This window comes from Schistocerca cancellata, chromosome 5 (genome assembly GCF_023864275.1).
Source record: "Schistocerca cancellata isolate TAMUIC-IGC-003103 chromosome 5, iqSchCanc2.1, whole genome shotgun sequence".
NCBI lineage: Eukaryota > Metazoa > Arthropoda > Insecta > Orthoptera > Acrididae > Schistocerca > Schistocerca cancellata.
Genome location: NC_064630.1, coordinates 327,130,296 through 327,143,255, shown reverse-complemented (window position 1 = coordinate 327,143,255; position 12,960 = coordinate 327,130,296). Strand labels below are relative to the sequence as shown.

At 39.2% G+C, this 12,960-nt stretch overlaps 1 protein-coding gene across 1 annotated transcript in view; it reads left to right on the top strand.

Annotated features, from left to right (window-relative positions):
* The first annotated feature begins 561 nt into the window (after positions 1 to 561).
* Positions 562 to 12,960, top strand: part of LOC126187666 (U4/U6 small nuclear ribonucleoprotein Prp3) — a 66,578-nt gene continuing 54,179 nt past the window's right edge. Inside the window, exons 1-2 of the mRNA XM_049928895.1 lie at positions 562 to 790; positions 1,319 to 1,500. Coding sequence (XP_049784852.1) covers positions 1,350 to 1,500 — 151 coding nt within the window. The 5' untranslated portion in view covers positions 562 to 790; positions 1,319 to 1,349. The remainder of the gene's footprint in view (positions 791 to 1,318; positions 1,501 to 12,960) is intronic.

Here is a 12,960-nt window from a genome sequence, read left to right as displayed (position 1 = left end):
ATCGAATTGGTATCCCGTCAGGGATGCTATTCAGTACTTGAAAGAAAAAACCACAATGGGTAAGCTGTTAAATGCTCTATATTTTGGCTTATATATATTATCTGATGTGTCTGTAGGCCATGGTATATTTCCTCTATCAACAAGAGCACGATGTTTTCAAATGTTTGGACAATACTTTTCCTATCGTTTCACTTCTCAGCCTTTGTACTACAAACTTCTCTTGTGTAATAGTGGAAAAGAATGAAAAAAGTTATTTAAATTTATGGCTCATCTTGATTAAAAGAACGGATTGGTTATTGGGTGATAGAACACATCCTGAGTCATCAACGAATCGTCACTTTCGTAATGTAGGGACAGTGAACTAAAAATAAAAGAGGGAGGCAAAAGCTTGACTACAGTAAGCAGGTTCAAACGGATGCACGTTGTAGTCATACTCCACGCCCTTGGCCTATGACACGGAACTTCAATGATTGCAGAATCTTGTGTTGGTGGCAATCAGTGATCTCTATAGTATGGTAGCTGTTGATGGCAGAGTGGAGGCAAAGATGCAAACTTGTTTTCGTATGTATAATCTTTGGCACCACGGTGTTTGCATGGAGCTAGGAGTTTATGTGTGGGCTGTATGTGTTGTGTACTGTAGAGACACTGAGTTGTTTTGAAAAATACAGTGAAGTTGTCTTTCGAGATACGTTCTTGTAGCATATTTTAGCTTTACCTGTTCTGTATGTGCTGTAATCCAACAGTAGTTGTGTTTCGTGAACATAACCTGTAGGCTTCATTTCCGTCACTTGTGAGCATTTCATTTAATCTTTGCCTTGTAAACAGCTATTACGTTTTCAGTACCACATAAATATTATTATTTTAGTAAATGCGCGTAGTAATGTACACACTGTAATCACAAGTCTTCGTAGCGGCGGATGTGTTGTTATCACTCACTATGAAAGTGTTATTAGCTAGATGAGCCTTTAGACATTCTGTCCAGAGGTGGAAATATGCAAATGCGGCTATGAAGGAAAGTAAGACGTTTCAGTTTGTTATTGAATTTCACAAAGAATTCCCAGGGTAAGGAAGAAATGAGACGATCTCGCCCATCATTTAAGTAAACTGTGTCAGTTTATGCAAACTTGATAACCACTCAATTCATTTGGCACAAAAATCATAGATTTCGTATCAAAGATTATTTTTCGATGAGAATCGTAAGCGAGTGAATACAGTGTGGATTACCCATAATACTTATAGAACATTGTAGAGTGTGATATGTAATTTGCTTCATTTCTGTGATGAGATATCTAACTTATTACATACATTATGATTCCAGTTGTGATCGTTGTTGGAGCGTTCTTGTAACAATGACGTCATACTTGTCAAAAAAAGATGTAGAAGAAATGAAACCATATGTAGACAAAGCAGTCCAAAAGTTTTTGGGCTTTAGTGAACCATCAGTAGTGACTGCAGCTCTTAACTGTCTAGCATCTGGATATGACAAGAGAAAAACCTCAAGTAAGTATTAATATTGTATGATTCGTTCTGTACAAAGTGTTTACAGTGTTACATATCCCATGATTTATGTAATAAGAGGAAATTTAGTATCCATGAATGTTGTTTTTTATGTGTATGGTGTACTTACAGATAGAAACAAAACATAGTAGCCTATTAGCAGATTCTGTGCTCAAAAGCCCAAGTAATATATTTAAATTATGTGACATAAAGTAGGACCAGAGGTACCATACACACAAAATAAGTTGACACTCTGTGCTGTGTCTGATGGGAGGAACTATAAAGGCATTTCTCATTTACGTTCACTCCCATCAGCCACTGCACCAAGTGGCAGTTTAGTGTGCATACATAGTACTGTTTTTCACATCAGAAGTTACAGTATCAACAACCATAGGCATACTTCATGACACTGATAATTTTGATGTGGAGTAATTAGTGCCAGAGACAGGGATGGGAGCTGTGTTATGTGTGGTGTCACCGCCAGACACCACACTTGCTAGGTGGTAGCTTTTAAATCGGCCGCGGTCCGCTAGTATACGACGGACCCGCGTGTCGCCACTGTCAGTAATTGCAGACCGAGCGCCACCACACGGCAGGTCTAGAGAGACGTACTAGCACTCGTCCCAGTTGTACAGCCGACGTTGCTAGCCATGGTTCACTGAGAATTACGCTCTCATTTGCCGAGACGATAGTTAGCATAGCCTTCAGCTACATTTGCTACGACCTAGCAAGGCGCCGTATTCAAGTGATATTGAGATTCTATTAATGTATCATCAAGAGCGATGTTCTACAAATGTGGATTAAAGTTAAGTATTCCAGAAGCTACGTACTTTTCTTTATAGCATTCATTACGTATCCTGTTTCAGACCTCACGCCAGCCTGCGTGAGTTTTAGTGCGTGCCTTTCGGCTTCCTTCATTGTGTCTAGGCTGTCTTGTCTAGACACAACTTTATGTATTACTGATTTCTATGATATTCATCTGGCATGAATTGGTTATTGTTTTCCCGTGTATAACTGGGCCAACCTGTGTACTTCTTGATCTGGTGAGATGGGACAGTGGGTGAAATGCTGGAGCCGTTTCAAGTGTGCGACTCCAGTTCTTGACTTTGAGCCACGATGTCGCTGTGAGATTATGATTCAAAGGATGTAACTGACCTGTAATTAAATGTTATCAGTAGTTATCTTAGTGGAAATACAGAAGTGTCCGATTCCACCCATCTGCTTTGACCCATGACGTCACAAATATGGCGGAAACAACCACCCACTAAGACTCCAATATGGCGCATATGATGTCATTACCTAAACATGACAACAAACACGAAAATACATTGTAAAACCAACAAACACACCTTCCACAAAAGCCTAATCAAACTAACGGGACAAGTATGGGAAACTGGGAGTTTTTGGGTGGAGACAGACTGAACATAAACACATGCCGCTACATCCAATGGAAAAAAAACACTAAAAGAACAAGACACTGTAACCTTCCCATATTCCACTACACACAAAATCCACTGGGATTGATCACTTCCCTTGACCTATGTAGGTCAACAGCAACTAGTGATACCACACTATAAATCTCAAAACTTTCACCACCACCACCAATTTCGGCCAGCAGTACAGACATCTGCAAAAATGTTATGAGGGGCGTCATGTCATCCCCCATCTCAGCATGTAACCACGAACTGTTAAATTTCACTGTCATATCGATGCCTAACAAAAGAAGCCACAAAATAAATTAAATGCCTTACCGCATGACAAACAGCAAACCAATACACCAATTGACCCATCAATCACATAAAAAAAAGAATTAATTGCTAACTCACTGAAACCAATATCCTTTCTTCAACCACAGTCAATACACATTAATTCACACTGCGACCAACGACACTCAGATGAACCTAATACACCACATAACATGTGGACCATACACACACCACCAGACGACACCACCAACTGCAAGAAGGCGCCCTTTGTTGACTCGCATTTCCTACAATATACTACTGTATTGCTGTGATTCACAGGTACTTACAGTACATATTAATTTCTCCCCACTCAAAACCCCATTTTCTTGTGAGTTTCTTGTTAGTTTATATATTTACTAGCTGACAAACCTGGCATTGCCTGGACATTCATTTTGCCAATTTTCAAGTAGAAACGAAAACAAAACAAAAACTGTATTTGTAGTGAAGTATTGAAAAAATTTCATGTGCCTGTACTCATGTGAAAGCCTTTGAATATAAGACAGTCATACAAAGAGATATATGCATGATGCATAAGTACGATAGTCAGACAAAAAACATGATGCCACGAAGTTTTTGTACACTGGGTGCAGCTGCTTGGCTTGTGTCCAGCAGGATTTTCTAAATGTCTCTATGGCAACACCTCTTCGTAGCTCTATAGACGGCTTTCACCATCAGCCTTTTGAGAGCTGTCAAAAGTGCAGCCAGGTGCCAGGCATTTCCTTTAGTTGGCTGAACTTAGTAGAATCTCGCTAGTAAAGAATAAATGTAGTACAACTTCATGCATGATGCAGCAGTTCGTCACACACCTCAGTGTTTATGACATCGTGTCTCCAGAACTATGAAAGGTAGGTGGTTTTTACCTCCACATCTATTGTTGCGCAACTGCAAGGGGTATGTGTACCAATTTTGGTTGAAATTGGTCCAGTGGTTCAAGAGGTACGTGAAAAGCATGTGTACGCGCATGCAAGCGTACTTAACATAGATTGTTTCTGGGTGGTGGCAGTAAGGTTCATTAATAAGTTCCAGATAAGTCAAGTGCCACATCTGCTGTGATACTTAAGTAAAAAGTTTCACTCTTTGCTCATTAACTTGTGCAGTTGTGTAATTGTCATCATCATCTCCTTTGTTATACATCCCCCAGGAGTTTGGCACCTGCACATACTTCAATTGTTGCTCACAAGTCAGTGATCGACAACAGCTGAGTCATTTGGTTTCTTAAGTCTGTTGTGATTTTGGTGTTGTTTATACCTTTTAAATTACAATTTTTTCAGTGTCTACATCTGACAGTGCTATTTTCACAATATCTGGCTTACATCAGGTGTTTGGGGACCATCTTCATCATAAATGCAGTGCAACAGACAATTCAGTCTTGTTTTAGGACTCAATGTATTATAAGTCACATTTTTCAAGTATTTTACGAACCTACTTGGTGGTTGAGTGTGAGAGGTATGGGAATGCTAGCTCGACAGCCCACTTTTAGGTTTACGAACCTCTTTTAAACACTCCACCAAAGGCTTTAGAACTTTGGAAAGTGCTCCACCCGTGGGCTTGACTTTTCCGTCCATCACTTGTAAACCCTTAGCAGTTCTGGTACCATTTCTATCATTGTGTTAATACTAAAAATTAGCATGGACTGATGCAAGTTAATTCTCAAAGGGAGTTCCAGCATCAGCAAAAGTCCCATGCTTGCAGTGGACTTGGTTGACCTGACATGTTGACACAAAATAAACTGATAGAGTTTTTAGATAAGCTGTATAAAAATGTAGATTCCCATCATGTTTGAAAATTGTAACTTTTGATCAACATGGTGTAATACAATTTCTCTTGCTATATGCTGTAAACTGAACATAAATTAATTTTGTGTATGAAATTTTGTATGAACCTATCTTCTATAATGTTGCCCATAGCTCAAAACATAGAAAAGTAAAATTGAGGTTGCTTCTAGAGAAACACAGCTATTTCTAGATAGTGTTAAATAGGGAACGGATTTTTATTTGCTAAAAAATTTTGAAATATTTTTATGTGTGAAAAACATGCTTAAAAATGCACAGTGGTGGGTGGAAACAGTCACTGTTACAGTGAACTACGAAAACTTCCTCCAAGATTTCCATCATAAACCGATATTGATTGTCTCAAATCAACACACAACACTGAGAGAAGGACCTTCCAACATCATATAATGACAGCCTTCCATATTTCATCAAAAGGATGTCACTGGCACACACATTTTCAATTTCACTGCCATCTACTTCCCCTTAGAAAGCCTTGCACAATTTTACACATAGTGTGAAATCCATTTTTCCTCTTTTTTAATGCACTTTTAAGTTTCGTTTAATAGCTTCCACTTTTGGACCTGTGAGTGAATTAATTTTTTTCTCTATGTCCTATACTTCATTAAATCTCTGAAATTAAAAAGTCGGTTGGTGTTTCTAATTTATTGGTAGAGAGAAACAAAAAAAATCAAATTAGCAGGTCTTTAAGACAATTCATTTTTTAGCCTTCTGTTGTTAATTTCTGAAGAATTTCAACTGAAGGGGCATCATCCTTATTTAGTTCATCAATCACTGATTTAAAATTTTCAAAATTGTTTGCTTCATACACTGCTGCTTTGGACTTTTGGTTCTGAACAAATCAATTCTTGTTGGCATTTTCATTAACACCATCTTGCCATTTGAGATCAATTTGTCCACTTTAGGAAATAATGTTCGTATCTGCTCACATACTCTATGTGAACCAGGAGATGTACAAGTCATATTGTGTGGAAAGCTTACAGACAGGACTTTGGTTGCCTTCTTCATGTGTAGAGCAGCATTTGTAAGGAAGGGCAAAACACTATCAAACTTAACCCCATTTGGCCACAACAACTGCAGAGATTCATTAAATAAGCAAGCCATTGTGACATGATTCAGTGCCGGTATTTTTTTACATGCTAAAAGAAAACACTGCTTGGAAACTATTTTGTCATTTCCTGGCATGCCTACCACAACATTTCCCACTTTCCTACTTTGAGTCTGATGATTCGTCACTGCTTACCCAAAGTATTTTCACAATGTGCACTGATATCTTTCTTAGAATTTCTTCATAACAAGTAGTCATATACAATTTTCTTAATGTTGATTCTTCTGGTGTTTCGAAATTTGTGTAATTCTTAAGAAAATTTCTGAACGCTGGACTTGTAAATTTATATATAAGAGTATCACATGTAAGGAAAGTGTTGCATAAATCTGCATAATATTTGGAACTTTTTGGAACTAACATATGTGGAAAGGAAGCTGCTTCACCTAAAACGTCATCTCTAGAAGATATATGTGAAGTGATCATTCTGTGTTAACTACGACCGAGCGAGGTGGCGCTGTGGTTAGCACACTGAACTCACATTCGGGAGGATGGTGGTTCAAACCTGTGTGCAGCCATCCTGATTTAGGTTTTCTGTGATTTCCCTAAATCGCTTCAGATAAATGCCAGGATGGTTCCTTTGAAAGGGCACAGTCGACTTCCTTTCCCATGCTTCCCTAATCCGATGGGGCTGATGACCTCACTGTTTGGTTCCCTTCCCCAAATTAACCAGCTAACCAATGCTAACTACTTGCTAAATGCTGAAAGACTTGAGATCATTTGGCTGCATTTACTGATTTCCCACATTTTTGGCAGAATAGAATTCTTCCACCAGTTGCAAAGATGCCATTAAATTCAGCAACATATATTTATAAGGGTGCGAATACTTGACTTTACTTTCGTCTTGTATCACCAATCATATCATTTAACATACTGTGCTATAATAAATGCTCTGTTTTGAACAAGATAAGGACAGTGACTGAAGACTCGTTCACATTGTGTCAGTCATCCACATTGTAAATAGGGGATTCCCCCAGTTAGCAAGGAACCACGTGTAGTGGAGGCCACTCGGTACGCAATACATTTATAAATGAAGTTCATTCAAATTATGTTCTCATAATATGACAGTGCACAATTTTTTGTTAAAGTTCAAAATTATAACAAATAAAACGATAATTTGTTTTCAGAAAAATTATTTAAAATATTTATTTACATAAAATATTACAAAAAAATGTATTTTATGTGAAATAGAATTTAGTATACAACTGAAGTGTGCTGTGTCAGGAATTGCTGCCTTAGTTACAGTTTTTGATCTAAAGAAAAAAATATTTATTTACATAAAAATCCATTCCCTATTTTGCATGAGTTGCTTTAATTTCAGCCTTTCTGAGGTGTGATATTAAAATTGCCTAAATATCGGGGAAATATTTCCTGGAGAAGATTTTGCTTCCAGTTATCTTGAGAATCGTCCACTCCCGAAAGCTATATTGTGAAAATCCCATGAAGAAACTTAACAGAAAACAGTCTACAAAAAGCCATGCTTTCTGTGACAATTACTTCAGGAAGTAATTTTGTTATTATGAAATGTTTCAATGACTGAGTGCCCCCTGTACAAGGAATGCCATATCAAAAATTGTATATCTTGTACTTTCCAAACTGGTGAACTAGTGTACCAACTCTTAGCTATATTATAATTGGATTGATGAAAACAGTCTACTCACCAAGTGGCACCAGGATAAAAAACACATAAAGGTTAAATAAACGTCCAAGCTTTTAGAGCCGGTGGCGCCTTCTGGCAGAAAGGTTGAAGTGGAAGGAAGAGGGATTAAGGAAAAGGACTGCAGAGATGGAGACCTCTTAGGTTTCCAGACCACAACGTTCGGATCATGTATTTACTTCAGACTTTTTACACTTCTAGTAGTCCACTGTGACAATGGAATGTGCAGGTAGTAATGCATACTACATAGGCAATTTTGAGAAAATCAAAGGAGAAGTTTTATATGTCAGTGATGTACTGGTGTGTTGTGACTTTGAGCACGAGATGGCGGTGGCCTTGTGGTAAGGATTCAAGCTCCATAATTGTTAGATTGCTGGATCAAGTTCCCTTCATCGGCCCCCCACACAACACTAGCGATATTGTTTCACATGTATTATGTTCGAAAGCTATGTTGTTGTTGTGGTCTTCAGTCCTGAGACTGGTTTGATTCAGCTCTCCATGCTACTCTATCCTGTGCAACCTTCATCATCTCCCAGTACCTACTGCAATCTACATCCTTCTGAATCTGCTTAGTGTATTCATCTCTTGGTCTCCCTCTACGATTTTTACCCTCCACGCTGCCCTCCAGTACTAAATTGGCGATCCCTTGATGCCTCAGAACATGTCCTACCAACCGATCCCTTCTTCTAGTCAAGTTGTGCCACAGACTTCTCTTCTCCCCAATCCTATTCAATACCTCCTCATTAGTTATGTGATCTACCTATCTAATCTTCAGCATTTTTCTGTAGCACCACATTTCGAAAACTTCTATTCTCTTCTTGTCCAAACTATTTATCGTCCACGTTTCATTTCCATACATGGCTGCACTCCATACAAATACTTTCAGAAACGACTTCCTGGCAATTCTGTATTCTATGTTAACAAATTTCTCTTCTTCAGAAATCCTTTTCTTGCCATTGTCAGTCTACATTTTATATCCTCCCTACTTCGACCATCATCAGTTATTTCGTTCCACAAACAGCAAATCTCCTTTACTACTTTAAGTTTCTTATTTCTTAATCTAATTCCCTCAACATCACCCAACTTAATTTGACTACATTCCATTATCCTTGTTTTGCTTTTGTTGATGTTCATCTTATACCCTCCTTTCATGACACTGTCCATTCCGTTCAACTGCTCTTGCAAGTCCTTTGCTGTCTCTGACAGAATTACAATGTCATCGGCGAACCTCGAAGTTTTTATTTCTTCTCCATGGATTTTAATGCCTACTCCGAACTTTTCTTTTGTTTCCTTTACCGCTTGCTCAATATACAGATTGAATAGCATCGGGGAGAGGCTACAACTCTTTCTCACTCCCTTCCCAACCACTGCTTCCCTTTCATGCCCCTCAACTCTTATAACTGCTATCTGGTTTCTGTACAAATTGTAAATAGCCTTTCGCTCCCTGTATTTGGCCCCTGCCACCTTCAGAATTTGAAAGAGAGTATTCCAGTCAACATTGTCAAAAGCTTTCTCTAAGTCTACAAATGCTAGAAATGTAGGTTTGCCTTTCCTTAATCTAGCTTCTCAGATAAGTCATAGGGTCAGTATTGCCTCACATGTTCCAATATTTCTACGGAATCCAAACTGATCTTCCCCGAGGTCGGCTTCTGCTAGTTTTTCCATTCGTCTGTAAAGAATTCGCGTTAGTATTTTGCAGCCGAGGCTTATTGAACTGATAGTTCGGTAATTTTCACATCTGTCAACACCTGCTTTCTTTGGGATTGGAATTATTATATTCTTCTTGAAGTCTGAATGTATTTGGCCTGTCTCATACATCTTGCTCACCAGATGGTAGAGTTTTGTCAGGACTGGCTCTCCCAAGGCCGTCAGTAGTTCCAATGGAATGTTGTCTACTCCGGGGGCCTTGTTTCGACTCAGGTCTTTCAGTGCTGTGTCAAACTCTTCACGCAGTATCCTATCTCCCATTTCATCTTCATGTACATCCTCTTCAATTTCCATAATATTGTCCTCAAGTACATCACCCTCGTATATACCCTCTATATACTGCTTAAGCCTTTCTGCTTTCCCTTCTTTGCTTAGAACTGGGTTTCCATCTGAGCTCTTGATATTCATACAAGTGGTTCTCTTATCTCCAAAGGTCTCTTTAATTTTCCTGTAGGCAGTATCTGTCTTACCCCTAGTGAGATAAACCTCTACATCCTTACATTTGTCCTCTAGCCATCCCTGCTTAGCCATTTTGCACTTCCTGTCGATATCATTTTTGAGACGTTTGTATTCCTTTTTGCCTGCTTCATTTACTGCATTTTTGTATTTTCTCCTTTCATCAATTAAATTCAATATTTCTTCTGTTACCCAAGGGTTTCTACTAGTCCTCGTCTTTTTGCCTATTGGATCCTCTGCTGCCTTCACTATTTCATCCCTCAAAGCTACCCATTCTTCTTCTACTGTATTTCTTTTCTCCATTCCTGTCAATTGTTCCCTTATGCTCTCCCTGAAACTCTGTACAACCTTTGGTTCTTTCAGTTTATCCAGGTCCCATCTCCTTAAATTCCCACTTTTTTGCATTTTCTTCAGCTTTAATCTACAGTTCATAACCAATAGATTGTGGTCAGAGTCCACATCTGCCCCTTACAATTTAAAACCTGATTCCTAAATCTCTGTCTTATCATTATACAGGGTGTTACAAAAAGGTACAGCCAAACTTTCAGGAAACATTCCTCACACACAAAGAAAGAAAATATGTTTTGTGGACATGTGGCCGGAAACACTTACTTTCCATGTTAGAGCTCATTTTATTACTTCTCTTCAAATCAAATTAATCATGGAATGGAAACACACAGCAACAGAACGCACCAGCGTGACTTCAAACACTTTGTTACAGGAAATGTTCCAAATGTCTTCCATTAGTGAGGATACATGCATCCACCGTCCGTTGCATTGAATCCCTGATGCGCTGATGCAGCCCTGGAGAATGGCATATTGTATCACAGCCGTCCACAATATGAGCACGAAGGGTCTCTACATGTGGTACCGGGGTTGTGTAGACAAGAGCTTTGAAATGCCCCCGTAAATGAAAGTCAAGAGGGTTGAGGTCAGGAGAGCCTGGAGGCCATAGAATTGGTCCACCTCTACCAATCCATCGGTCACCAAATCTGTTGTTGAGAAGCGTACGAACACTTGGACTGAAATGTGCAGGAGCTTCATCATGCATGAACCACATTTTGTGTCGTACTTGTAAAGGTACATGTTCTAGCAGCACAGGTAGAGTATCCCGAATGAAATCATGATAATGTGCTCCATTGAGCGTAGGTGGAAGAACATGGGTCCCAATCAAAACATCACCAGCTATGCCTGCCCAAACGTTCACAGAAAATCTGTGTTGATGATGTGATTGCACAACTGCGTGCGGATCCTCGTCAGCCCACCCATGTTGATTGTGAAAATTTATAATTTGATCACATTGGAATGAAGCCTCATCTGTAAAGAGAACATTTGCACTGAAATGAGGATTGACACATTGTTGGATGAACCATTTGCAGAAGTGTACCCGTGGAGGCCAATCAGCTGCTGATAGTGCCTGCACACGCTGTACATGGTACGGAAACAACTGGTTCTCCCGTAGCACTCTCCATACAGTGACGTGGTAAACGTTACCTTGTACAGCAACAACTTCTCTGACACTGACATTAGGGTTATCGTCAACTGCACGAAGAATTGTCTCGTCCATTGCAGGTGTCCTTGTCATTCTAGGTCTTCCTCAGTCGCAAGTCATAGGCCGGAATGTTCCGTGCTCCCTAAGACGTCGATCAATTGCTTCGAACGTCTTCCTGTCAGGACACCTTTGTTCTGGAAATCTGTCTCGATACAAACATACCGCGCCACGGTTGTTGCCCCGTGCTAATCCATACATCAAATGGGCATCTGCCAACTCTGCATTTGTAAACATTGCACTGACTGCAAAACCACGTTCGTGATTAACACTAACCTGTTGATGCTACGTACTGATGTGCTCGATGCTAGTACTGTAGAGCAATGCGTCACATGTCAACACAAGCACCGAAGTCAACATTACCTTCCTTCAATTGGGCCAACTGGCGGTGAATCGAGGAAGTACAGTACATACTGACGAAACTAAAATGAGCTCTAACATGGAAATTAAGCGTTTCTGGACACATGTCCACATAACATATTTTCATTTATTTGTGTGTGAGGAATGTTTCCTGAAAGTTTGGCCGTACCTTTTTGTAACACCCTGTATAATCTATCTGAAACCTGTCAGTATCTCCAGGCTTCTTCCACATTATACAACCTTCTTTTATGGTTCTTGAACCAAGTGTTAGCTATGATTAAGTTGTGCTCTGTGCAAAATTCTACCAGGCAGCTTCCTCTTTCACTTCTTACCCCCAATCCACATTCACCTACTATGTTTCCTTCTCTCCCTTTTCCTACTACCAAATTCCAGTCACCTATGACTATTAAATTTTCATGTCCCTTCACTATCTGAATAATTTCTTTTATCTCATCATACATTTCATCAATTTCTTCGTCATCTGCAGAGCTAGTTGGCATATACATTTGTACTACTGTAGTAGGCGTGGGCTTCGTGTCTTATCTTGGCCACAATAATGCGTTCACTATGCCTTACCCGCACTCCTATTTTTTTATTCATTATTAAACCTACTTCTGCATTACCCCTATTTCGTTTTGTATTTATTACCCTGTATTCGCCTGACCAAAAGTCTTGTTCTTCATGCCACCGAACTTCACTAATTCCCACTATATCTAACTTTAACCTATCCATTTCCCTTTTTAAATTTTCTAACCTACCTGCCCGATTAGGGGATCTGACATTCCACACTCCGATCTGTAGAACGCCAGTAGTTCGAAAGCTAATATGATGGAAAAGATGCATGCATTTGTATGAGCCTATATTGAATTTTTAGTTTTATTTGGTTCTTTGCACATTTTTATTATCAAAATGTCTATACATGCAGTCAAATATCGTAACAAGAACTGCTTTGCACCTGGACACTTGAATCTCCAGACACAGTTTTCATGGACAAGGGACAGGCTTCAAAAACCCAACTCAAACGTTAATAAATAAAAGTCTAAGTAATTATATTCCATAATACAGTGAGCTATAGTGTACCAGAATATGAGGGT